Below are 23,764 nucleotides of genomic sequence, written 5' to 3'. Positions count from 1 at the left end.
AAAACATATTTCCACACTGTTTTGCATACTGGTTTTAAAAGACCATACTTTATAGGGTCACATTTTTTCACAAACGGGTGAACATCTTGTTGCACTCACTCTAATGCATGTAGGTTTAATGCAGCATGCCAACTTGAATCTTAAAATTACTCCAAGTATAATCTTATCAGTACAATTGTGTAGCTTCAGTCTAACCCTAGTAGAATTGCTGCATTGTTCTGGTTTCTAGTATTTTGTTACCTTCTTTAAAATGTCTGAATACTCTGTCTAGACATTGACAGTGATGAGAGTCATTTAACTTTCATATCCCTTTTTGATTCAGATGGTGATAATTCGATTCAGTAATTTTGTGCTTACACAGCACATTATTTTATTTAGTTTGTGATATGCACAGAATTAATTCAAACGTGTTTCAGCCCAGTTCAGCTGATCCCTCTCTTGCCTCTGCAACAAAATATTCTGGGTTCAAGTCTCACATCAGGACATGAGCACAAAGAGTAAAGGTGTCATATCTGTTCAGTACTGAGGGAATGCAATGTCATCATTTGAATGACATTTTGAACCAAGGACTGCTCTGTACTCTCTCAGATAGATCTAAAAGATCTCATTACTCTATAAAAAGCAGCGGATTATCTCCGGTGTCAATAGTTATCTACTCAACCAACATGAAAAATAAGATAGATTATCGAATAACCATGCCATTGGTGTTTGTGGGAATTTGCTGCACGCAAATTGACTGTGGCAAGTCCTGTATTAGAACAGTGCTAAACCTTAGAACAATGTGCAACTGGCAGCACTTACGGAGAAAAAGCAGAGTTAATATTCTGGGTCCAGTGACCCTCCTTCAGAACTGGACCTGAAACGTTAACTCTGCTTTCTTTCCACATTTGCTGCCAGATGTGATGAGATTTTCCAGTAATTTCAGTTTTTGTTTCTAATTTCCAGCATCCTCAGTTTTTTTTTGTTCAAAACTATGTAATTAGATTTCACATGTTTTGAGTCATCCCATTATCAGGAGGTCCAAAACAAATCTTTCATAGCAGACAGGCCTACATTAACGTAAGCTTTAGTACTCTAAGTATCTCTGTAAATCTTTACATATTCCACATATTTACTCTTCTGCCTTTCTCACTGCCAACCAAACAATTAAGTTAACTTTGCAGATAACAAAGTGTGGAGCTAGAGGAACACAGCAGGCCAGGCAGCATCAGAGGAACAGGAAAGCTGACATTTTGGGTCGGGACCCTTTTTCAGAAATTTTCAGGATTTTCTCCACACTTTGTTATCTCTGACTCCGGCATTAGCAGTTCTTGCTATCTCAGTTAACTTTGCAATTAGTTTTGGAACACAGATCATTTAAAAAAGGGGAAATGATGAGTTACAGGGATTTATGCTGGAACCTACTACTTAACTCAAAACAGTCAGACAAACCAGCTATAGTTTTGTTTAATTCTCCAGTCAACTAATTCATATCTAGTCAATATTTCACTTTCTAAAATATGGATTTCAACTTAACCAGAAGAGAATCTTATTCAAAGCCTTTTGAATCTATGGTAGCCTCCTGTAGTGCAGGTAGAGAATCTACTTTTCTTCCCATTAAGACTCCACACCCATCATTTCTGCCTGACTACAGCTGTGCTCATTGACCATCTACTTAGCCTAGCAGCTGTAACCTTTTCAGGTTATATTTTATTACCTGGCATTCATCGGGCATCTATGTAGGAATTGGTAACTTCCATCTCAGTTCGTGGCTAATTGTCATTGCAGGATGGCCTCTTATTGGCTCTCCAGCCTTAAGAAACTACCCACCATCCAAACATGCCCTCTTACTTGTATTTGGTCACTCCGATAAAAAAAGCATTGCTCGTTCAAGTCTCAATCCAATATCATGGCTGACACACCAATCCATTATTGAGAGTGTGCTGTACTTGTCGTGAAGCTGTCTTTTTAAATTGAAATAGCAATAATATAAAAATATATCAACACCATTTTATTAACAACATTAAAGTGAAACATTAAGGAGTCAATAGTAAGTGGGAATTATATAGACATATACATTACTCTGTGTCTTCATCAAGTCATGAATATAGATTACAAATAACTGAAACCCCAGCACTGAACCTTTTGGCACTCCACAAAGCTTGCCAAACTGAAAATGCCCCATTTATCCATATTCTGTATTCCCGTTTTTCTCTGTTCACCAATCCTCTAGTCATGCTATTACATTAACCCAAAACCTCATCATGTGATAAAAAACAGTTTGTGTGGCACATTATAAAATATTTTTAGGAAATTCAAGTGTACTAAATTTACTGGTTTCCCTTTATCTGTCCTACTACTTGCATCCTCAAAAAACTGAAATAAATTGTCAAACTTAACTACCTATTCATAAAATCATGTTGACTTGTTTCTGTAATTTTCTGGGAATCCTTAAGATTCTGGAAAAGTGCCAGAGGATTGGAAAACTTCAAATATAACACTTTTATTTAAAAAGAGAAAGACACAGAAAACAGATTACTATAGGCCACGTGGTTTAATATCTGCTATCGGGAAAATGTTTGATTCTATTATAAAGGATGTAATAGCAGAGCATTTAGAAATAAATAATATGATCAAGCAGAGTCCGTATGGCTTAATGAAGGGGAAATTAATGTCTGACAAATTTTCTAGAATTCTTTGAGGAGATAACAAGCAGGATAGATAAAGAGGAAGTATGTATTCAACATATTTGGATTTTAAGAAGGTGTACAATAAAAGTATCACACTTTAGGCTACTTAATAAGATATGAGCCTTTGCTTTTGGAGGTAGTATGTTAGCATGGATAGAGGATTGGCTAACTGATAGAAGATAGATTGTTGGATGTTAATGACTTGGATGAAGAAAGTGATTGTACTTAGCTAATTTTGTGGATTACACAAAAACAGGTGGGAAGGCAAATGGTGAGAAGGATGCAAAAACTTGGCAAATGAAATGTGTGTGGAAATATGAAGTTATGCACTTTGGGAGGAAAACTAGAGGAGCTGAAAACTACTTAAATGGAGAAAGACTGTAGAAAGCTGCAGGACAGAAAGCTTTGGGAGTCTTCATCAATGAAAAAGCTAGCATCCAAATTCAGACCGTAATAGGGAAAGAAATGCTTTATCTCAAAGGGAATGGAATATAAAAGTAGGGAGATTTTGCTCCAACTTTACAAGGCACAAGTCACACCACAGCTGGAATACTGTGAACAGTTTAGGGCTTTTCATCTAAGGAAAGATACATTGGCATTGGAGGCACTCCAGAGAAGGTTGACTGGGCTGTTACTAGGCACAGTCAGTCTTATGAGGCAGGGATTAAACAGATTAGGCCTGTACCTGTTGGAACATAGAAGAATGAGGGCAACCTTATTGAAACATATTGGATTCTCAGGGGACTTGACCCGGTAAATACGGAAAGACCATTTCCCCATATGGCAGAATCTAGAACCAGAGGGCCTTAATCTCAGAATACGGAGCTGCACATTCAAACAGAGATAAGGAAGAATTTCCTCTGAGGGTAGTGAATCTGTGGAATTCTTTACCGCAAAGAGCTGTTGAGGCTGGGTCATTGTGTATACTCAAGGCTGAGATGAACAGATTTTTAATCATTAGGGGAATCAAAGGTTACGGGCATAGGACAAGAAAGCGAAGATGAGGATCATCAAATCAGCCATGATCTCAGTGAATGGCAGTGCAGACTTGATGGTCTGAATGGTCTACCTCTGTTCCTACATCTTATGCAATGCTTTTTTACCTGCAGTGTTAAGACTTCTATAATAATAGATCCCAGCATGTTCTAGGTAACTGGTGCCAGGGTAACTGACCTGTGCTTTAAACCTTTTCTCCCCTGCCTTTCTTGAATAGTGGTGTTACATGTGCCAAGTTCCACACCACTGGGACTCTTCCAGAATCTAAAAAAAAATTGGAAAATCATAACCAGCACATCCACCTATCTCTACAGCTATTTCTTGTAGAACTCTAGGAAAAAGGCCATCTCGTCTTAGGGGTTGTTGGTTCATTAGCTTGGTCCCTGGGATGAGAGGGCTGTCATCATGAGAGTCGGAGTGAATTGGGTCTATAATGTATTCTCATTTAGAAGAATGAGGGGTGATCTCTCTGGAATACTCAAGATTATGATGGGGCATGGCAGGGTAAATACTGAAATGTTGTGCCCCTGGCTGGGCTATCTAGAACAAGAACAATAAGACAAGCTCAGAATAAGGGGTCAATCATTTAAGATGGAGATGAGGAGAAATTTCTTTACCCTAAGTAGCAGTTGAGATTTTTAGAATTTTCTGCACCAGAAGGTTGTGATATTCATCATTGAAAATATTTAAAGCTGGAATTGATAGATTTTCGGTCACTCAGAGAATCAAGGGATATTGGGAGTGGGCAAGAAAGTAAAGTTGAAACCCAAGATTAATCACGATCATACTGAATGGTGGCACACGCTTTGTGGGCTATACAAACTTCTACTCTTATTTCTTATGTTCCAGTGTTACGTGGACAACTTCATTAATTGTTGGACATATTGTGTTATGACAGAATTAAATCACACAGACACTGGAATAGAGATAATTACATTACATTAAGCCATCATGTTCTAATATACAGGTATCCACTTCACCCTTACTCATGCTCTCTGTGGCATAGTCAGTATAGTCATAAAGTCAAACAGCATAGAAAAAGGTTTCTTGGCCACCATGTCCACAATGACCAACAAATAGCAAACTACACTGATCCCAATTACCTGCACTTGCTCCATAGCCTAATATGCCCTGGCATTTTAGCGTTCGTCCAGATGATTCTAAGTGTCTTCAGTCAGTCAATTATATGCATGTAATGTATAATAACATACATCAATAAGCACAGAACCCAGACTGTGTAAGTCTGTAATATTGCACCAATGCAAATAGTTAATGTTGTAAATAAACCTCAAGACATCTCTCTCAAAAATAACTTAACTCTTTGAGGTATATATTATGTGAACTAACGTGTAGAAACCCAAAAACACATCAGGACACAAACTCCTTTGACATCATCTTGAATGAAAGGAATACAAGAGGTCTGTGTCTTTTGGGAGGGATAATATTGTATGGTGTGGTTTCTCCATTCATGGGGTTTTACTATCAGACTTCCTGAATCTACTATACTTCTTTCACTATTGTGGATAATTGCCAACAGAAAAACCACTATAATTAAAAAGTTTGAGAGAAATTGATACAAAAATGCTGATTGTTTTCTCAAAATGCTGATTTGATCTACTGATCAGATGTCTAGATTCATAGAGTTATAGAATAATATCGCATACTGGTCCATCATGTCAGTATTAATACTTTAAAAGAGCTATCCAATTAGTTGCACTCGTTCGTTATTTCCCTAAAGTCTGCAATTCTTTTAATTTTTAAAAAAATGTTTACCTCCTCTTTGAAAACTGATTTGGAATGCACTTCCACCTCCTTTCAGAAAGTGCATTTCACATCTGGATCTTTTAAAGAGTCTCCTCACCTCTGTTTGATTTACTTTGCTAAGTATCTTAAATTTGTATCTTCTAATTACTAAAGCACCTGTTAATGGTTTCTTCCTATCTACTTAATAAAAGCCTGTAGATTTTGAACATGTTAAACCTCAATCTTGATTGCTTTAAGGAGAACAATTCTAGATTTTCTGGTCTCTTCAGAACAAGGAGCCATTATACATCAGGAAAGACAGAAGTTTGAGTGAGCAGTTGTAAGGAACACAGTTTTAGATGAACTTCAGTTTACATGGTATATAAAACAAAAACTTATAGGAAATCATCGGAATTATAAATCTAAAGATTGTTTTCTCTGTCTGGAGAATCAAAAACATAGGGTCACAATCTCAGAATGAACGGCTGACAATTGAGATGAGGAGAAATTACTCATTCACAGACTGTTGAATGTTTGGAATTGTCCACCTAGAGTGTTGTTGATGCTCCATCATTTATAAAATTAAGGCTGGATAGACACATGTTTGATGCCCCAGAGAATCAAAGGATATGGACAGCAAGCAGTGAAGATTAGGCAGACCTTCAGCGGTGGTTTTAGTGAACGACTTGCTGCTCATTTTCTTAAGTTACTATATACAAACATTGTGATTTTAGATGATTTAGCCAATGGGCAGAACATTGATTAAGGAAAGAAGACCAAAGATATATGCATGGGGACTCTGGATATAATGCTGTGAAGATAAAACACTGTGACAATCGCACCAGTTGTTATTGTATGGATAAAAGTTTCACTGACAAAGTTTCTGATGTTAAGCAATTAGCTTAACATCAGAGAAGACACATTACAGCAGATAAAGTCAACCATGTGAAAGGCTCCAGAGAGGTAAAGGAGGAAGAAGAATACATATCCTGGCTAGAATCACAGAGGAACAAGTATCAGCTACACTAGTTTTAGTGTTGAGACAGGGGTGATGACTTGGTTGGCAAGATTCAGAGTTGTTGTAAAGATGGTTACAGATTTGGTAGGCAACACATTGTTCAAGGTCTCAATAGAGAGAAAAAACAAGGTTAGAACGGGCTGGTAGATTGCAAGGATATAGAACGTTTTTAGAATGACACTTGCAATATTTTTAAGAAGTAATATCGGCAATTTTGAAAGAAAGGCTGATATTATATGAGGAAGAGAAAAGAGTGAGGAGAGAATCTACAGCAGGACAGAGGATGCCATCAAACAAAGGGAGAACTTTGAAGGAGAATTTTATTTTTGTGTGTTCCATTAGTAGAAAAGCGCAGAGACAATTGAATTCATGTGCTCAAATCTCAGGAACTAACAAATCATTAGCATTTTGTATTTGTTGTTGAAAGTGGGGATTGACAGGAGATGGAAAGGGGATTTAAGTGAACAGGAGAAGTAAAGGACAGAACCAAGAGCTATATCTGCTCATGATGATGATCCAGGAGCCATGTTGGCACAGAGAAATTAGTTCTGATAGTAGATGTTTTTGCCAACCAATGACTGAGTTTCAAATGAGATGTGCTAAGGAGAGAGTTACCAGTTTGAAACCAATGTTTGGCAGTTCACACCACTACATGCAAGTAATATTTTGTAAAGGCTATTAGATTTTCGTAACTTTGCGAAATGTTCAAGTGTGCCCTGTAACTCATGCAATGTAACACAATCGACAAAATTCAACACAAAAGCTATTTGGGTTTAACACCTGGAGGAGAAGTATTCCAAATAGTGCTGAGAAGAGAAATGAAGTCAAAACTTTTCCACTTGCACTCATCAGGACTGAAATGCAAGAAAACTAATTTTAGAAAGGAACCAACCACGCATATAGCGTCAAAGTAGAATGCTGAGTGATTAAATTATGGGAGGCATGGAGATACAGCAGTAACTGTTAACTGTGAACCTGAGCTAACTGATCAAATTAAAACCAGGCAATTTAAGATAACAAAGTGTAGAGCTGGATGAACACAGCAGGCCAAGCAGCATCAGAGAAGCAGGAAGGCCGACGTTTCGGGCCTAGACTCTTCTTCAGAAATGATTCAGGCAATTTAACTCTGATTAGTCAGAACATTGTCATTGTGATGCAGTAGGGACTGACTCTCCAAGTCCCTTTCCTCATTCAATGCAATGTTTGGACATATCCTTTTTGGCTACAAATAACAGAGGAACAGGAGTAAGCCATTCAATACAATCATGGTTGATCGAACACTTCAATGCCTTTTACCCATACATAACCCTGTACACTGCTGTCAATCATAAATCTATCGATCTTTACCTTAAACATACTCAAATACTGAGCTTCCACAGCCCTCTGGGTCCAAAGATTCACAACCTTCTGAATAAGACAAAATTCTCCTCATCTCAGACCCAAGTGGCATTTCCACTTATTTTTAAATTTTGCCCCCAGTTCTAAACTCTCCAAACCAGGGAAAACATCTTAGCTGCATCTACCCTGTATATTCCTTAAAGTATTTTGTGAATTTCAATGAAATCATCTCTTATTCTTCAAAATTTTAGAGAATGCAGGCCCATTTTACCAATCACTTTTCACAGTACAGTCTCACCATTCCAGAGACAAGTCTGGTGAATCTTCATTGCACTCCCTCCATGGGAATAACATCTTTTCTGAGATAAGGAGATCAAAACTATACTACACAGTATTCCAGGTGCAGTCTAACCAAACTCCTACACAATTGAAGCAAAGCTTCACTATTTCTGTACTCAAATTACCTTTAATAAAGGCTAACATTCTATTAGCCTTCCTTATAGATCGCTACACCTGCATATTAGTTTTTAGTGGTTTATTGTCAAGGACACCTAGGTCCTTTTATACCTCTACACTTCCCAACACCATTTAAGAAACATTTTGCACAACTGTTTCTCCTACCAAGTGGATAACCTCACATTTTTTGACATTATATTCACTCTGGCATATTCTTGACTGTTTATTACAGGTGTAGAAATCCTCCTGAATGCACTTTACATCTTCCTCGCAACACACATTCCCCCATAGCTTTGTATCAAGTGTAAATTTGAAAATATTACATTTGACACCCCACTTCCAAATCACTGATGTATATTGTGAGCCTTGCAGTACCCCACTAAGTCACAGACCACGAATGCAAGAATGATCAGTTATTCCTATTCTCTGTTTTCTGTATGTTAGCCAACCATTAATCCATGCCTATCCCGTGCGCTGAAGTTATTTGAACCAGCCTTCAGTAGAAAGGCTTCTGAAAATCTAAGTATACCATATCATCAAAAACACGATCACCAAATCCATGCTGACTATGCCTTTAGGTAAAGAAAGATATATTGGTACTGGAGGCAGTCCATGGAAGGCTCACTATGTTGATCCTGGGTACAGAATAGATGTTTTGTGAGGATAGCTTGAGTAATGTGGACCTGTACTCTTGGGAGTTTAGAAGAATGAGAGGTAACCGTACTAAAACGTACAAGATTCTTAGTGAAGTTGACAGGGTAGATGTGAAATGGTTGTTTTGCCTTGTGGGAGAGTCTAGGACTAGACAGCATAATCTCAGAGTAAAGGGTTAAGACAGTTAAGACAGCGATAAGGAGGAATTTTTCTCTTGGAAGGCGATGAATCTGTGGAATTCTTTACTGCAATAGGCTGTGGAGGCTGGGTAGTCAAGTATAAACAAGACCGGGGTAGACAGACATTTAGTTACTAAGAGAATAAAAGGTTTTCGGGAAAAGGCAGGAAAGTGTAGTTGAGCATTATCAGGTCATGAATGATCTCATTAAATGGTGGAACAAACTTGATGGGCCAAATGGCCTGATTTTGCTTCTATATCTTATGGACTTAGTAGTTTCATGGTTCCTTTCATTGCATTCTAAACACTTCTGGTCCTCAGAACTACTGCTTTTCTGGCAACTTTAAAGGCCTTTTAAAATGGAGCATAAAACAGTACAGTACAGGAACAAGCTATTTGGCCGACCATGTCTGAGCCAAACATGATGCTATTCCAAACTAATCCCATCTGTCTGCACATGGTCCATATCCCTCTACTCCCTGCCTGTTCACGTGCCTGTCTAAATGCCTCTTAAACTTTACTTTCGTATCTGCTTCTACCACATCCCCTGACAGTCTGTTTCAGGTACCTACCATCCTCTGTGTAAAAGATTGCTTCGCACATCTTTTAACTTTCCCCTCTTCACCTTACACCTATGCCCCCTAGTATTTGATATTTCCATCCTGGGAAAGATACTCCAACTATCCACCCTATCCATGCCTCTCATAATTTTACATATTTCTATCAGATTCTCCTCAGCCTCCGATGATCGAGCGAAAACAATCCAAGTTTCTCCAATCTCTCCTTATAGCTAATACACTGCAATCCAAGCAACATCCTGGTAAACCTCTTTTGTACCCGCCCTAAAGCCTCCACTTTCTTCCTATAGTTTGAGGACTACAACTACAGGCAATACTCCAAATGTGGCCTAACTAATGTCTCATACAGCTGCAACATGAATTGCCAACTTTTATGCTCATTGCCTTGACTGACGAAAGGGAGCATGCCAAATGCATTTATTACCACCTTATCCACTTGCGTTGCCACTTTCAGGGAGCTATAGACTTGCGTTCCAAGATCCCTCTGTATGTCAATGCTCCTACGTGTCCTACCATTTACAGTATATTTCCTCTTGCATTTTATACAATCCTGAACTTCCAATTCTAGCCACGGTTGACTGACATGTTTTGAATTTTTGCACCTTGAAGGAATGCATGGGTTGCTGCAAGTCAAGTAATTGTTCTTTAAGGATATCCATCGCCTGTGTAGTTATGCCTTGTAATGTTTTCCGATTTACCTCACCCAATTTGTGTCTATGTCTCATGCCTTCATAATTTCCCTTATTCAATTTCCTCCCATACTAATGTACGAAGCCCATCCCTTATTTTCAGCACAACTCCACCTCCTTTCTCTTCTTTTCTGTACCTCCTTTCTAACCTATAGGTCAAGCTTGTGCAGCCACTTCCTACAGACATATGTCTGGTACATGTGGTATGTCCACGACTTCACAAATACTACAGGATGTACACTTCATTTGGTCCTTCTGACCTGCTCATCCTGCTGCTCTAAAATCTATTTGTTACCCTTAGAATAGATATGAACTTAACAATGAAAACTTAACAAGCCATTTCTCAGAAAAAGAGAGAACAAAGTCAACAGACTTAAATACAAACTAAACACACCCAACCTTCACTTTAAAGATGAGAAATACTGACCAAACCTACCCATCTGATGCCCATCAGCTGCTTTCCCTACATTCCTGAAAGCCATGCTGCTGTTGGTCTCAGTGATTTTAAGACTCTCAATCTGCACTTTATTTCCTCTCTTCCTAATATCTGCCTCCGGAAACTTTATTTTTTGCAGCAAGCCTTAATTAAAGCATCTCTATCCAAATTCCTGGCAAGACCAAATAACAACCTTACTTCCTGTGTAATTTTTAGTGTAGTCAAGATTATTTACCAAAATAGTAGAATTGCACCTAACATTGGGGATGGTATTCTGAGTTTTACAAGTCAGGGCTCATTTAACAAAGCTGGCATACCGTCCGCTACACACTATCCAATGGACATATTGTTTGATAATTCCCTCCAGTCTTTTGGACATACAGCTTACATATCAGAATCAGAGTCGACTTGCCTAGTTTGAATTTAACCATTTCACTAAGAATGATAGTTACAGTTGCATCTGCAAGTCAAACATGAAACAATTATGTTCTTTCTAAACCGTGCATACACTTGCATGTTTATGTTTTCCATTGGACCAACAGGTGTTTTGAAGGTGCTTAAAACATTTCTAACTCTAGTTGAAACTGGAATTAAATAAATCTGCTTGAAATGGCACACTTCCTTTAGGAACACACCAGTCAAAAAGGAACTGAATTGTTAATACATGCTTAATGAATAAATGTTGCATCAAGTACAGCATTCCAATATTAATCTGTTTCTATCTCAACGATGTTGAGGAATAAAAGTCATCTGTTTGTAGCAAAACTATCAATTTTAATGCTACACTATTTGTTGCAATACATACAGTATTTATCCATGAACTGTCAAACTATTGGAAAATAATTACTTGAAGTAGAATTGCTATGTCCACAGAAACCAGTAAGAGTTATGTGAGAAAACAAAGTGTAAAGATGACTTTTCTATTTACCTTAGCAACCATTGCAGCGTAGGTTACTTCGGCTCTCCAAATCTGAGGTATCGACCAACCCACCAATGGATCAGCCTCATCGTTGTAAATGGGAATGGACTGAAATTTAGGAAAATATTTCTGAATCTGTTGAACTGTAACCAATTCTTGCTCAAGGATGTGCAAAGAACTGCCGGCACCCTGTCAAAATAAGCAAACAATTATTATGATTTCAAAAGAAGTCTACATAATGTCATATATCCCAGATCAAGCTTGTCCAATAGGGGTCCATAGGCTAAAACATAACTTGCCAAAGGGTCCTACTCAGGCTTCTAAACACAGGAACCAAAACTACAACACCCTCCACGGAAATATTCCACCAATCAAATTCTGTTTCTCTCTCACACTGCTGTGATAGGTTCATTAGTAAACCTGTCAATAGCAAATGTGGGTGAAGAAAGAGTCACTGATTGGAGGAGCAGAGAGCTGGGCAGAGCAGTAACTTTACTTAGGTTGAGGCATTAATTTCATAAACATAAATTCTTCTTGGGGGTGGTGGTGGGGGAGAGTATGCAAGGGATGGACCATAGGTCTGTTTGTAAAGATTAAGTTGTAATTTAAGTAACCAGTTAGTACTGTTAGTTGGTATAAGTGCAGGCTTAAGTGAACTAGGGTTCAATGAGTGAGGCGAGCAAGGTAAGATTCTTCCATCTTTCTTAGTGTAAAGGGGCAGAGATGGCCCATAGGCAGTGGTGTGCTCCTCCTGCCAGATGTGGGAGATCAGGAAGCAGTCTATAGTGTCCCTGATGACTGTCTGCAGGAAGCATGACCGGCTGCAACTGTTCATGTTGTTCAGTTGGAGTGGCAGTTGGAAACACTGTGGAACATACAGGGGCCAGAGAGTATGATAGACACTAGTTACAAGGTGCTAGTAACACCACAAGTTCAGTCAGGTAGGAGTCTCCTACAGCTATGTCCCTCTTTAACAGGTTTAACGTTGGGGTACGTGGTAGTGGTTGGAGACAGCCTTTCAGGGTAGTATAACAGCAGCAGACAAGCCTGTGGCACCATAACTGCCTCTGCTGTAAAGCAGGGTCAGCCAAGATCCAAGCAAACGAGAGTGGTAGGAGATTCGCCAGTTATGGGACAGAATGGTGTTTCTGTTGCCATGTTCAAGACTCCAGGATGGTGTGCTGCCTGTCTGCTGCCAGGGTTAAGGATGTCTCTGTGCTGTTGCAGATAATTCTCAAGGGGAAGACTGAGCAGCTTGACGTCATTGTGCACATTAGTACCAACAACATAAGTAAAAAGAGGGATCAGGTCCTGTGGAGTACAGGGAGATAGAAAAGAGGCTGGAAAGCAGGACATGGAGAGTCGTATTCTCTGGGTTACTAACAGTGCCACGTGTTAGTTAGGCAAAAAATACAAAGATAGGAGTGATGAATGCGTGGCTAAGGGGCTGGCGGAGGGGGCAAGGTTTCAGGTCCTTAGATCATTGGGACCTCTTCTGGGGCAGGGGTGACTCATACAAGAGGGATAGGTTGCAGGTAAACTGGAAGGGAACCAATATCCTAGCAGGAAGATTCGGTAATGCTACTCTGGAGGGTTTAACTAGAGTGGCAGTGGGCTGGGAACCAGAACAGCATGTCAGCAATTAGACAGATTGAGGGGAAGGTACATGTTAGGACCAGTAAATCAGAAAGAAAGGACAGGCAGAGACAGGTAAATAAACACGATGGTGCTAATGGGCTGCAGTGTGTTTATTTCAATGCAAGGAGTATTAAAGGTGAGGCAGATGAGCTATCAGTCTGGATTAGTACATGAGACTATAATGTTGTGGCCTTTACAGGGACTTGGTTGAGAGGGTGATAGGACTGGCTCCTCAACGTTCCAGGGTTTCATTGTTTTAGATGAGATAGGAAGGTAAAGGAGGTGGAGGAGTTGCATTACTAATCAGGGAGAATATTACATCTGCACTTAGAGAGGACATACTGGAGGGCTCATCCACTGAGGCAATATGGGTACAGCTCAAAAATAAGATGGGTGCAATCACCCTCTTAGGGCTATACCATAGGCTCCGAACAGCCACCGAGGCATTGAGGAACAAATACGTAGGCAGATATTGGAAAAATATAATAAAAAGAGCTGTCACAGTGGGCAACTTTAACTTCCCCAAGCAAGAGGCTTAGATGGGGCAAGATTTGTTAAGTGCATCCAAGGGGATTTCTTGAAGCAGTATGTGGATAATCCAACTGGAGGAGGGGCCGAACTGTGCCTTGTACTGGCTAATGAGTCTGGCAAGTAACTGACCTTTCAGTGGCAGAGCATTTTGGAAACAGTGATCACGACCCCTTAAGTTTTAAGATGGCTATGAATAAGGATAAGTCAGGACATTGTGACAAGATACTAAATTGGGGGAGGGCAAATTACTTTGGTATTAGGCAGGAGCTAGGCAAGTTATCAGACAAGTCCACGTTTGACACGTGGGAATTGTTTAAGACCAGCTGATGACAGTTCAGGACCAGTATATCCAGTAAGGAGGAAGGACAAGGATGGCAAGGTAAGGGACCCTTGCCTAACGAGGGAGGTTATGAATTTAGGCAAAAGAAAAAAAAGAAGCATGTGTAAGGTTTAGAAATTTAAAATCGGACAGGGTCCATGAGGAATATAAGGAAAGTAGGAAAGAACTCAAGCAGGGAATTCGGAGAGCAATACAAGGCTATGAAATGGCCTTGGCAAGTAGGGTTAAAGAGAATCCCAAAGCATTCTGTACATACATTAAAAACAAGAGGACAATTAGGGAAAAGTTCAGATCACTCAAAGATAAAGGGGAGAACTTCTGTTTGATGGCAGAGGATGTACGTGAGATCCTAAATGAATACTTTGCGTCAATATTCAATAAGGAGAATGATATGGAGGACAGTGAGATTTGTATGGAGCACACTTATACGCTAGGGCAGTTTGGCTCTAGAAAGAAGTGGTGTTGCGTCTCTTGAAGAGTATTATGGTGGATATTCCCCCAGAGCCCCAGGTTGTTTAAAGAGAAGCAAGCAAGGAGATCGCTTGATAAAGATCTTTGTATCCACATTAGCCACTGGAGAGGTCCTGGAGGACTGCTGTGTAGCTAATGTTGTTCTTCTATTCAAGAAGGGAAATAGGGATAATCCAGGAAACTATAGACTGGTGAGTCTCACAGTGGTGATTGGGAAGCTATTGGAGAGAATTCACAGGGATGGGATTTACATGTTTTTGGAAAATCATTGCCTAATTAGAGACAGTCAGCATGGCTTTGTGCTGGGCAGGTCATGTCTTAATAACTTGATTGAATTTTTCAAGTAGGTGACAAAAGTCTTCAGAGAGTGGAGCAGTAGATGTTGTCTACATGGATTTTAGTAAAGCTTTCAACAAAGTCCCTCTTGGCAGGCTCATCCAGAAGATTAAGATGCATGGGATCCATGGTGACTTGGCCACGTGGATTCAGAATTAGCTTGCCCATAGAAGGCAGAGAGTAGCGGTAGATGGTTGTTTTTCAGGCTGAGATCAGTGAGTAGTTGTGTTCTGCAGGGATCTGTACTGGGACCTCTGCTGTTTGTAATATATATATAAATGACTTGGATGAATATGTAGATGGATGGGTTAGTAAGTTTGCAGATGATACAAAAACTGGTGGAGTTATGGATAGTGTAGAAGGTTGTCAAAGGATACAATGGGATATAGATCAGTTGCAGATATGGGTGGAAAAATGGCAGATGCAGTTTAATCCGTATAAGTATGAGGTGCTGAACTTTGGAAGATCAATGTTAAGGAAGAGTATACAGTTAATGTCAGGACCCTGAACAGAATTGATGTACAGTGGGATCTTGGGATTCAAGACCATAGGTCCCTGAAAGTGGCCATGCAAATAGATAAGGTGGTAAAGAAGGCATATAGCCTGCTTGACTTTACTGGTCGGGGAACTAAGTACAAGAGTCAGGATGTCATGTTGCAGCTTTATAAGATTTTGGTTAGGCTAACAGGCAGACTACTGTGTTCAATTCTGGTTGCCATATTACAGGAAAAATGTGAAGGTTTTGGAGAGGGTGCAGAAGAGGTTTACCGGGATGCTGACTGGATTAGAGGGTATGAACAATAAGGAGAGGCTAGGAAAACTCAGGTTGCTTTCTCTGGAGCAGCAGAGGCTGAGGGGGGACTTGATAGAAGCCTATAAAATTATCAGATGCATAGATAGAGTTGACAGTCAGAATCTTTTTCCCAGATTTGAAACATCTAATACTAGGGGGCATACATTTAAGGTGAGAGGGGGAAAGTTTAAAGGAGATGTGTAGGGCAAGATTTTTTTACAAAAGAGTGGTAGGAGTGTGGAATGCGCTGCCAGGGATGGCAGTGGAGGCAGATACGATAGTGGTGTTTAAGATACTTTTATGTAAGGAATATAGTGATATGGTCTAAGGGCAGGCTGAAGAGATTAGGTTAATTTGGCGTAATGTTCGGCACAACAGTCAAGATGGCAGAGCAACCTTCCGAATGTGCACCGTTGTGAGACTGCACATATGTGCAACTGAGATGTTGTGAAGAGTAAGAGCGAAAGAGAGAGTGAGTGAGAGAGACAGAGAAAGAGAGGGGGAGAGGAGGAAGTGAGAGAAAGAGCATGAGGGAAGGAGGAGAAAGAGACTGAAGGAGTGAGGGGACAGAAACAGTGAAGGAGTGACAGAAAAAGTGAGAGAGGCCAAGAATATTGGATGGAGAGAGAGAATGAGTGAGATGGAGGATGGGGGAAGAAACAAAAATGAGGAGGAGAGAAAGAGAGATGATGAGGAAAAGGCAAAGGTTGGGAGGGAGAAAGAATGAGAGATGGAAAGAGGGTGGGAGAGTGAGGGACAGAGAAAAATGAGGGGGAGAATGTGTAAGGGAGGTGGAGAGATTGTGGAGAAAGAGGTTGAATGAGAGACAGAGCAAGAGTAGGGCAAGTGGAAAGGGTGAGTGAGTGAGAGAAGGAAAGAGAAGGGAGAAAGTGAGTGATAGAGTGATCGGGGGACCGAGGGAGATGGGAGCGAGGGAGTGTGGGGAGATGGTGAGAGTGGAGAGATGGTGAGAGTGGAAGGGAGTGACTAGGAGGGAAAGAGGAGATGAAGAGAGGGATAAAGAAAGAAAGGAAGGGGGCAAACAGGGAGGGAAGGGTGAAAGAGGAGAGAGAAGGGAGAGAGAGGTAGGGAAGAGGACAGGAAAGAAAGAGAATGAGAGAGAGAGGGGGCAGGAGAAAGAGAGAAAGAAAGTGTTAGAGAGAACAGGACAGAGAGAAGGCAAGGGAGGAAACTGGAAGGAAAGTGCATGAGGCATGGGCACAGTGCGTGTGTGTGTGTGTGTGAGAGAGAGAGAGACAGCAAGTGAGCACATGCACGTAAGGGAGAGATTGTGTGAAGGGAAGGATTGGGAGAGAGGGAGGGAGAGAGATCATAACAGTAAGTAAGGCAGAAGACAGAGCGTGTAAGGGAGACAGACTGTGAGGGAGAGATTGGATGAGGGTGCTGGATGGTTGAAAGATCACGGTGGGGGGGGTTGGAGATTGAGTGCGAGAGGATGGAGCAGATAAGAGAATTTGAGGGACGGAGAGAGAAGTTGAAGGAAGAAGAAAAGGAGTCAGAATGGGGGAGGAAGATAAGGACAGTGTGTGAGGAAGAAAAGAGAGAGTGTAAAGGAAGGAAAGAAAGAGGTAGGGAGAGAGTGGGAAGGATGGCGAGATTGTGAGTGTGAAAAAGAGTCAGAGATCATATGTGAGGGGAGAGAAAGAGTGTGAAAGAGGGATGAGGTAAAGAAGGGAAAGAATGTCAGGAGAGGGTGGAAGAGACAGTCTGTGAGGAATGGTAAGATTGAGAGTGGGAGGGACAGCACTGGTGAGTGGGAGAGAATGAGGGAGATAGAGCGTGTGTGTGTGTGACAGAAGGGGTAGGAAGGAAAAAGAGTAGATGGATGTAGGGGAGGTGGAGGGAAACAGAGTGTGTAAGGAAAGCTGAAAGCGATTGTGGGAGTGAGAGGGGGTAAGTGGGAGGGAGGAAAGACAGAGAGAGTCTGGGGAGGGGATAGGAAGAAAGAGGGTGAGGCAGATGGTAAGTTAAGGACAATGTGTAAAGGAGGCATTGGGTAAGAGTTTGTGTGCGCACATGTGTGTGCGTGCACTAGTAATTATTCACTTACATTAGTGATTTATTGATTGGAATTATTGTTTAAATCATGTTTACTGTTGTCTGACACCTCGTCTTTCTGACATTTGCTCACTGATTCCCCAAATAGGAGAAAAATTGAAAAGTAGCCTCCAGCATTGCTGCATGGATCTCTGAAGTATGTGCTTGCAGCGGCTTCCAGAACTGTAAGTCAATGCTGCAATCATTTAATTTATTGGAAACTTGTAAGAGAAAATAAAGATTCAATTTCCCTTTCAAATAACAAAATAGTACAGCTATTTAATTGTCCCTTTTCCTTGCAATCTGTGCTCCTCTCTGTTTCCTCCACCCAGGAACTATTTCCTAAATTTCTAAAAGTAGGAGCAGTTTAGAATTCAACAAAGAAGGACCAAGGAATTGATTAACAAGGGGAAAACTGAGTATGAGAGTAAGCTTGCAGGGAGCATAAAGACTGATGCTAAGAGTTTCTATAGGTACGTGAAGAGAAAGAGATTGGTAAAGTCAAATACAGGTCCCCTACAGACAGAAAAGGGGAAATGTACAATAGGGGACAAAGAAATGGCTGAGGAACATACTTTGGTTCTGTCTTCACAAAAGAGGACACAAATCACTTCCCAGAATTGTTGGAGGATGCAAGATTTAGTGAGAGAAAAGAACTAAGTGAGATCAATATTAGCAGAGCAACGGTGCTGGGAAAATTGTTGGGATTGATGGCCAATAAATCCCCAGGGCCTGATAATCTACATCCCAGAGTACTTAAGGAAGTAGCTCTAGAAATAGTGGATACATTGGTGGTCATCTTCCAGGATTCTATAAACTCTGGAACAGTCCCTGCAGATCGGACAGTGACTAATGTCACTCCAATATTTGAAAAGGGAGGTACAGAGAAAACAGGGAATTATAGACCAGTGAGCCCAACATCGATAGTGGGGAAAGTTCTTGAATCCATTGTAAGGATTTTATAGCAGAGCATTTAGAAAGCAGTGGCAAGATCAGACAGAGTCAGCATGGATTTATGAATGGGAAATCATGCTTGACAAATCTGTTGGAATACTATGATGATGTAACACATAGAGTTGACAAGGGGAGCCAGTTGTTGTAGTATATTTGGACTTTCAGATTTGCATTTGACAAAGTCCCACATAAGAGATTAATGTGAAAGATTAAAGCGCATGGGATTGGGGGAAGTGTATTGAGATGGATAGGAAACTGGTTGGCAGAGAGGAAGCAAAGTGTAGGAATTAATGGGTCTTTTTCAAATTGGCAGGCAGTAATTAATAGGCTGCCACAGGGATCGGTGTTGGGGCCCCAGCTATTCACAATATATGTTAATGATTTGGATGAGGGAACAAAATGAACATCTCCAAGTTTGCAGATGATACTAAGTTGGGTGGGAGGGTGTACTGTGACAATGATGCAGGGACCCTTCAGCATGATATTGATAGGTTGGGTGAGTGGGAAAATCAATGGCAGATGCAGTATAATTTGAATAAATATGAGGTTATTCACTTTGGAAGCAAAAACAAGAAGGCAGCTTACTCAGAGATAATAAGAACTGCCGATGCTGGAGTCAGAGATTACACAGTGTGGAGCTGGAGGAGCACAGCAGGTCAGGCAGCATCAGAGGAGCAGGAAAGTTGACGTTTCGGGTCAGGACACTTCTTCAGAAATCTACCTGAATGGCTGTAACTTGGGAGAGTGGAGTGTGCAGTGGGACCTGGGTGTCCTCGTGTGCCAGTTACTGAAGGTAAGCATGCAGGTGCAGCAGATGGTAAAGATAAATGGTATGTTGGCCTTCACTGTGACAGGTTTCAAGTACAGGAGCAGGGATGTGTTGTTGCAGTTATAGTGTGCCTTGGTGAGGCCACACCTAGAATATTGTGTGCAGTTTGGTCTACTTTTCTGAGGAAGGATGCTCTTGCTCTCGAGGGAGTGCAACGACGGTTTACCAGGCTGATTCCGGGGACAGTGGGTCCGATGTATTAGGAGATTGACTAGAGGGGGGTCTCATAGAGACTTATAAAATTCTAACAGGACTTGGCAGGGTAGATGCAGGGAGGATGTTCCCGATGGTGGGTGTGTCCAGAACTAGGTGTCACAGTATGAGGATTCCGGGTAGACGATTTAGGACGGAGATGAGGAGACATTTCTTCACCCAAAGAGTGGTGAGCCTGTGAAATTCATTACCACAGGAAGTAGTTGATGTCAAAACATTGAATGTATTCAAAAGGTGACTAGATACAGCACTTGGGGCTAATGGCATCAAGGTTATGGGGACAAAGCAGGATTAAGGCTAGTGAGTTGTATAATCAGCCATGACCATGAAGAATGGCAGAGTAGGCTTGAAGGGCCGAATGGCCTCTTCCTGCTCCTAGCTTCTATGTTTCTATGTTAGATAAAAATTATATTACTATTCCACATAGAGACCAATAACTTTTAGAAAGTTATTTGAATTTCTAGAGACTGACTGGAATGATTACACAAGATTAAGTTTTAAGACCTTTACTGTAATAAACAAACTAAAAGCAATAATAACAGCGAATCCAGTGATCCTTCTTCAGAACACCCCTTAATCTTCTGAATTCTAGAGAACAGTGCTGAAGGAGGGTCATTGGACCCAAAACGTTAACTCTGCTTTCTCTCTACAGCTGCTGCAGACCTGCTGAGTTTTTCTAGCAATTGCTGTTTTTGTTTCCAATTTCCAGCATCCCAGATTTTTTGTTCTTTTTGTTTAGGGTTTAAATCCTTGAAATGAAACCTCCTTTTCCATAGGCAGTTTAGCACCTTCTTTGTAAAGCCAGATACAATGTACTCATTAAAATCTCAGCCATGTCCTTTATCCACTTGAAAGTCCTCCTTTTTGATACTGAATCAACTCCATTCCTTCCTTTTAACACGCCTTTTATATGCGTATGGAAGACTTACATTTCCTTTCATTTTAGCTGCCAGTCTCATCTTATATTTTTTCTTTGCTCTCCTGTTTACTTTGTATATTCCCCTCTGAAACTTTTTGGTTCTCAGCTATACTATTTACTTGATACCTGTTATAGTCTTTCATTTTAATCTCCATCTCTTTCCATCCAGGGAGCTCTGTATTTGTTTGTCTTACCTTTTTCCTATGTACAAATGTACCTTGACAACTCCCAAATTAATGTTTTTAAAGCAGTGCACTGTTCAATTGCAATCTTGCTCAGGTCCATTCTTATCAGTTTGAAGTTGGTTCTCCGTCCCCAACTAATGATACAATGATCAATGTGCACAAAATATTCCTCTCAAGACTTTTTATACTTGGTCCATTTCATTCTCGAGAACCAGGTCTAGTAATGTGTTGTTAGATGGGAAGGAGATTGCCGTAGAATATTGTCTTGAACATGCTTTGGAAATTCTTGTCCTTCTCTGCCCTTCTCTGTAATTACCTTCTTTGCCCTTTACATTAATTACCTGAATAAAGATCTGACTAGTAGTAAAGTCTTCTATTGTAACTAGATTATAATTCTTGCACCTCTTTGTTATTCATAGGAACATAGGACCAGACGTAGGCCATTCAGCCCTTCAAACCTGTTCTACCAGTCAATGAGATCATGGCTGATCTATGGCCTGAATCCATATAATTGTTTTTGGTCTCTAAATGTCTCCATATCTCTTAATACCTTTATTCAACAAAAGAATTATCTATCTTGGATTTAAAATTAACAACTGTTCCAGCATCCACTGCCTTTTCTGGAAGAGAGTTCCAAATCTATACAACTCCTTTTGTGCAGCAGTACTTCCTAATAACTCTCCTGAATGGTCTGGCCCTAATTCTTGAACTAGTCTAGAATCTCCAACCAGTGGAAATAGTTTCTCTTTATCTACCTTGTTTTTTCCTTTTTATATCTTGAAGACTTTGATCAGATCAACCACTTAACCTTCTGAATTCTGGAGAAAACAGGCCTAAATTGTATAATCTGTCCTCACAACTTAACCCCTGAAGTCCAGGTATAATTCTTGTAAATCTACGTTGTACTCCTTCCAAGGCCATCTGCTCACAATACTCCATGTGGGGTCTAATCTGTGTTTTGTATAACTATAGCATGATGTCTCGATCCTTGTACTCCAGTCCTCTACACATAAAGGCCAGCATTCCATTAGCTTTCTTGGTTATTTTCCACACCTGCTTGTGCCATTTTAAGGATCTATGCCACTCTTTTAACTTCATACCATCTGGGAAGTAGCCTGAGTTATCGTTTGTCAGTCCAAAACTGATAACCTCACACTTACTTACATCGAAATCCATCTACTACGGTTTTGCCCATTCACTTAGTCTATCAATATCAGTTTGTAATTTTATACTGTCATCTACACTGTCTACAATGCTGCCCAACTTTGTGTCATCAGCAAATTTGAGGCTCTAACTCAGATCATTGTAAGCCACAACTGGTCACATCCTGCCGATTTGAGTAACTATCCATTATCCCTACTTGCGGTTACCTGCCACTCAACCAATTTCCCAGCCATGTCACTAATTTGCCCTCAATTCCGTGGGCTTCTATCTTACATAATAGTGTCTTATGTGGGACTTTATCAAATGCCTTCTGGAAGTCCATATAAACAACATCCACAGATACAGTCTTCTCTCAATTACCTTAGTCATCTCTTCAAAAAACCCCAACGAGGTTTGTCAGACATTATCTATCTGTCATGAATCTATGTTGACTCCCCTGATTAACTGAGAATTTTTAAGGTGTTCAGGTATCCTAACATTGATTACAGATTCAAACAATTTCCCCACCACAGCTGTCAGGCTAACTGGTCTATAATCCCTTGGTTTTCTTCTTTTGCCCTTCTTAAAAAGCAGAGACATGTGAATTTTCCATGACTCCTATATCTAGAGAACTCTTAATATTTAGGATACATACAACATACTCTCCTACTTCCTTTCATGGTCCCAGATGGAAACCGTCAGGACTTGGAAATTTATCATTCTTAAATTCCACTAATTTCCTCATTACCAATGTTTTACGTAATGTTAATTTTATTCAGTCGTGGTCCCCAAACCACTAGTAATTTCCTTGGCACTTCCAGCAACCTATTTTCCTTTACTACTATAAATACTTATTTTAAAATTCAGTTGTAGGATGTTGGCTTTGCTGACTGGTTAGCATTTATTGCCCATCCCAAGTTGCCCTCGGGAAGGTATTAGTGAACTGCCTTTTTGAACAGCTGCAGTCTACATGCTGAATGTACAGTCACAATGCCATTCGGAAAGGAATTACAGGATCTTGACCCAGTGACAGTGAAGGAATGGCAATATATTTCCACGTCATGATGGAGAGTGGCTTGGAAGGGAACTTTCAGGTGGTAGTGCTTCTTGTCCTTGTCCTTCCAGCTGGAAATGGTTGTGCTTTTGGAAGATGCTGTCTAAGGATCTTTGGTGAATTTCTGCAGTGCATTTTGTAGATGGTACACAATGCTATTACTGAACATCAGTGGTGGAGGGGGTGGATACTTGTGGATGTGGTGTCAATCAAGTGGGCTGCTTTGTCCCAGATTGTGTCATGTTTCTTGAGTGCTGTTGGAACATCACCCATCCAGGCAAGTGGCAAGTATTCCATCACATTCCTGACTTGTGCCTTGTAGATACTGAACAGGCTTGGGGAGTCAGGAGGCAAGTTACTCGCTGCAGTTTTCCTAATCTCTGACCTACTCTTGTAGTCACTAAGGCGAGTCCAGTTGAGTTTCTGGACAATAATAACCCCCAGAATGTTGATAGTGGGGGATCTGCCGATGGTAACACCAATGGAAGTCAAGGGGTGGTGGTTAGATTGTCCCTAACTGGAGAAGATCGTTGCCTGACATTTGTGTGGCATAAATTTTACTTGCCACTTGCCAGTCCAAGCCTGGATATTGTCTAGATCTTGTTACAAAGATAAATGAGGCAAAG

At 40.5% G+C, this 23,764-nt stretch overlaps 1 protein-coding gene across 5 annotated transcripts in view; it reads right to left on the bottom strand.

The window, feature by feature from the left end:
* The window catches only part of idua (alpha-L-iduronidase), a 208,306-nt gene that overhangs the window by 62,139 nt on the left and 122,403 nt on the right, over positions 1-23,764 (bottom strand). For all 5 annotated transcript variants that reach the window (XM_048595980.1, XM_048595995.1, XM_048595989.1 and 2 more), the window contains one exon: positions 11,684-11,863. In XM_048595980.1, the coding sequence (XP_048451937.1) occupies positions 11,684-11,863 (180 nt within the window). The remainder of the gene's footprint in view (positions 1-11,683; positions 11,864-23,764) is intronic.

The sequence above is a fragment of the Rhincodon typus genome, chromosome 1 (assembly GCF_021869965.1).
Source record: "Rhincodon typus isolate 14 chromosome 1, sRhiTyp1.1, whole genome shotgun sequence".
Classification (NCBI taxonomy): Eukaryota; Metazoa; Chordata; class Chondrichthyes; order Orectolobiformes; family Rhincodontidae; genus Rhincodon; species Rhincodon typus.
Note: the sequence above shows the minus strand (reverse complement) of the source record. Positions and strands in the feature narration are given on the sequence as shown.